At 38.5% G+C, this 2008-nt stretch overlaps 1 protein-coding gene across 1 annotated transcript in view; it reads left to right on the top strand.

The window, feature by feature from the left end:
* The window catches only part of LOC106876355 (peroxisomal targeting signal 1 receptor), a 113562-nt gene that overhangs the window by 58216 nt on the left and 53338 nt on the right, over positions 1-2008 (top strand). The window contains exon 4 of the mRNA XM_052976824.1: positions 1481-1516. Within this exon, the coding sequence (XP_052832784.1) occupies positions 1481-1516 (36 nt within the window). The remainder of the gene's footprint in view (positions 1-1480; positions 1517-2008) is intronic.

Genomic DNA, 2008 nt, shown 5'->3' with positions numbered 1-2008 from the left:
GTTTCGCTGAATGATAGAGCTAATATCTCCTCATTAGTACATTATTATTTTTTTTTTTTTAATTTTACGTTGCAAAGTATTTGATAGGACAAGTATTTAATCATACAACAACAAAACTTTCTTCGATGCGCAGGAGTGGCTGTGTGGTAAGTAGTTTACTTACGAACCACATGGTTCCGGGTTCAGTCCCACTGCTTGGCACCTTGGACAAGTGTCTTCTACTATAGCCTTGGGCCAACCAAAGCCATGTGAGTGGATTTAGTAGACGGAAACTGAAAGAAGCCCGTCCTATATATGTATATATGTGTGTGTGTCTGTGTTTGTCCCCCTCCCCAACATCGCTTGACAACCGATGCTGGTGTTTACATCCCCATAACTTAGTGGTTCGGCAAAAGAGACAGATAGAATAAGTACTAGGCTTACAAAGAATAAGTCCTGGGGGTCGATTTTCTCGAGTAAAGGTGGTGCTCCAGCATGGCCACAGTCAAATGACTGAAACAAGTAAAAGAGTAATAGGTTTCAGCGTTTGGTGCGAATTGCTGGTCAGCAAAGCACTGTATCTTGCATTGTTGATTGTTCACCCCTATTCCAGGTTGTCTTCTAGTATAGACCCTTTTGTGGCCTACTGACCCTTTTGAGTCCCAAAAAAAAGGGTTAGCATCACCTTTCTCATGGAAGACTGAATCTTGAATTTCTTTGTCACTGGCGAGCCAGGATATTTCCACTCCATATTCTGTCTTTCGGATTCTGCCTCATAATGATGGACCCTCGTTTCATCTCCTGTGACTATTCTACTCGGAAATTCCTCATTGTCATTGTTGTAAACGTTGGCAGACCTCAAGGATACAAGTGAGATCACATGATTTCATAATTAGTGCACAAAATGCACTTTTTAATCTTCAGTGCATGCATAGTCAAGACTATATATATAGGTGCAAGTGTGGTAAGGAGTTTACTTCCCAACTATATGGTTCTGGGTTCAGTCCCACTGTGTGGCATTTTAAGCATTTGTCTTCTACTATAGCTCCGGGTTGACCAAATTCTTGTGAATATATCTTTTAGGCAGAAACTGAAAGAAGCCCATTGTACACACACACCTGTGTGTGTGTGAACATGTGCACACATGTGTTTGAGTCTCCTTGTCTTGACATTGTGTAACAGTTGTACATGAGTGTTGCTGTTATAGAAATAGTGTCATTCATTTACAATATTCTGCAAAGCATATCTGATCTTTGGGAAGCATTACCTCAATTGGAAACAGGTTAGAGTTGGTGACAGGAAGGGCACCCAGCCAAAGAAAATCTACCTCAATAAACTACATCCAGCCCATGCAAGCATGAAAAGATGGACAGTGATATGATGATAATGTAATATATATATATAGTATTAATAATAATGAGTGTGGAGACTTGTATATCCACCAGCTTTATTTTATTGTTATGTACAACATATTACAATGACATATCTTTAATCATTGTAGGTTGAAAAACCATTGGCATTACCCAGAGATGTTGAGGTAAGTATCAGATTTTAACATTGTGGATTGTGAGTCCTTGTGAGAATGAATTACATCATTGGTGATGTCTAATTTACAGTTCAGTGGTTTTGCTAATAGAAAGCTATGTTCCGATGTTGATGTAGACAGAATGGGGACTGCCAAACCAACAGTATTCTATTTGACTTCATTATTAAGGTGGAGAGCTGGCAGAATCGTTAGTATATCAAACAAAATGTTTAGTGGCATTTCTGGTTCTTTATATTTTGCGTTGAAATTCTGTCAAGGCAGACTTTGATTTTCATTTTTGGGGAGGGAGCAGTTGATAAGATAAAATACCAGTCAAGTACTGGGGTCAATGTAATCAACTTTGTCCTTCCTTCAAATTTGCTGGCCTTGTGTCAAACTTAGACAGAATTATATTGTCCCTCTTAACTATCAAAAAGATAATGTTTATTGCTATCTTAGACTCTTGTGTGTATATGTGTACATATATGTGTGTGTGTATATACA

The sequence above is a fragment of the Octopus bimaculoides genome, chromosome 25 (assembly GCF_001194135.2).
Source record: "Octopus bimaculoides isolate UCB-OBI-ISO-001 chromosome 25, ASM119413v2, whole genome shotgun sequence".
NCBI lineage: Eukaryota > Metazoa > Mollusca > Cephalopoda > Octopoda > Octopodidae > Octopus > Octopus bimaculoides.
This window is presented reverse-complemented; position numbering and strand designations above follow the sequence as displayed.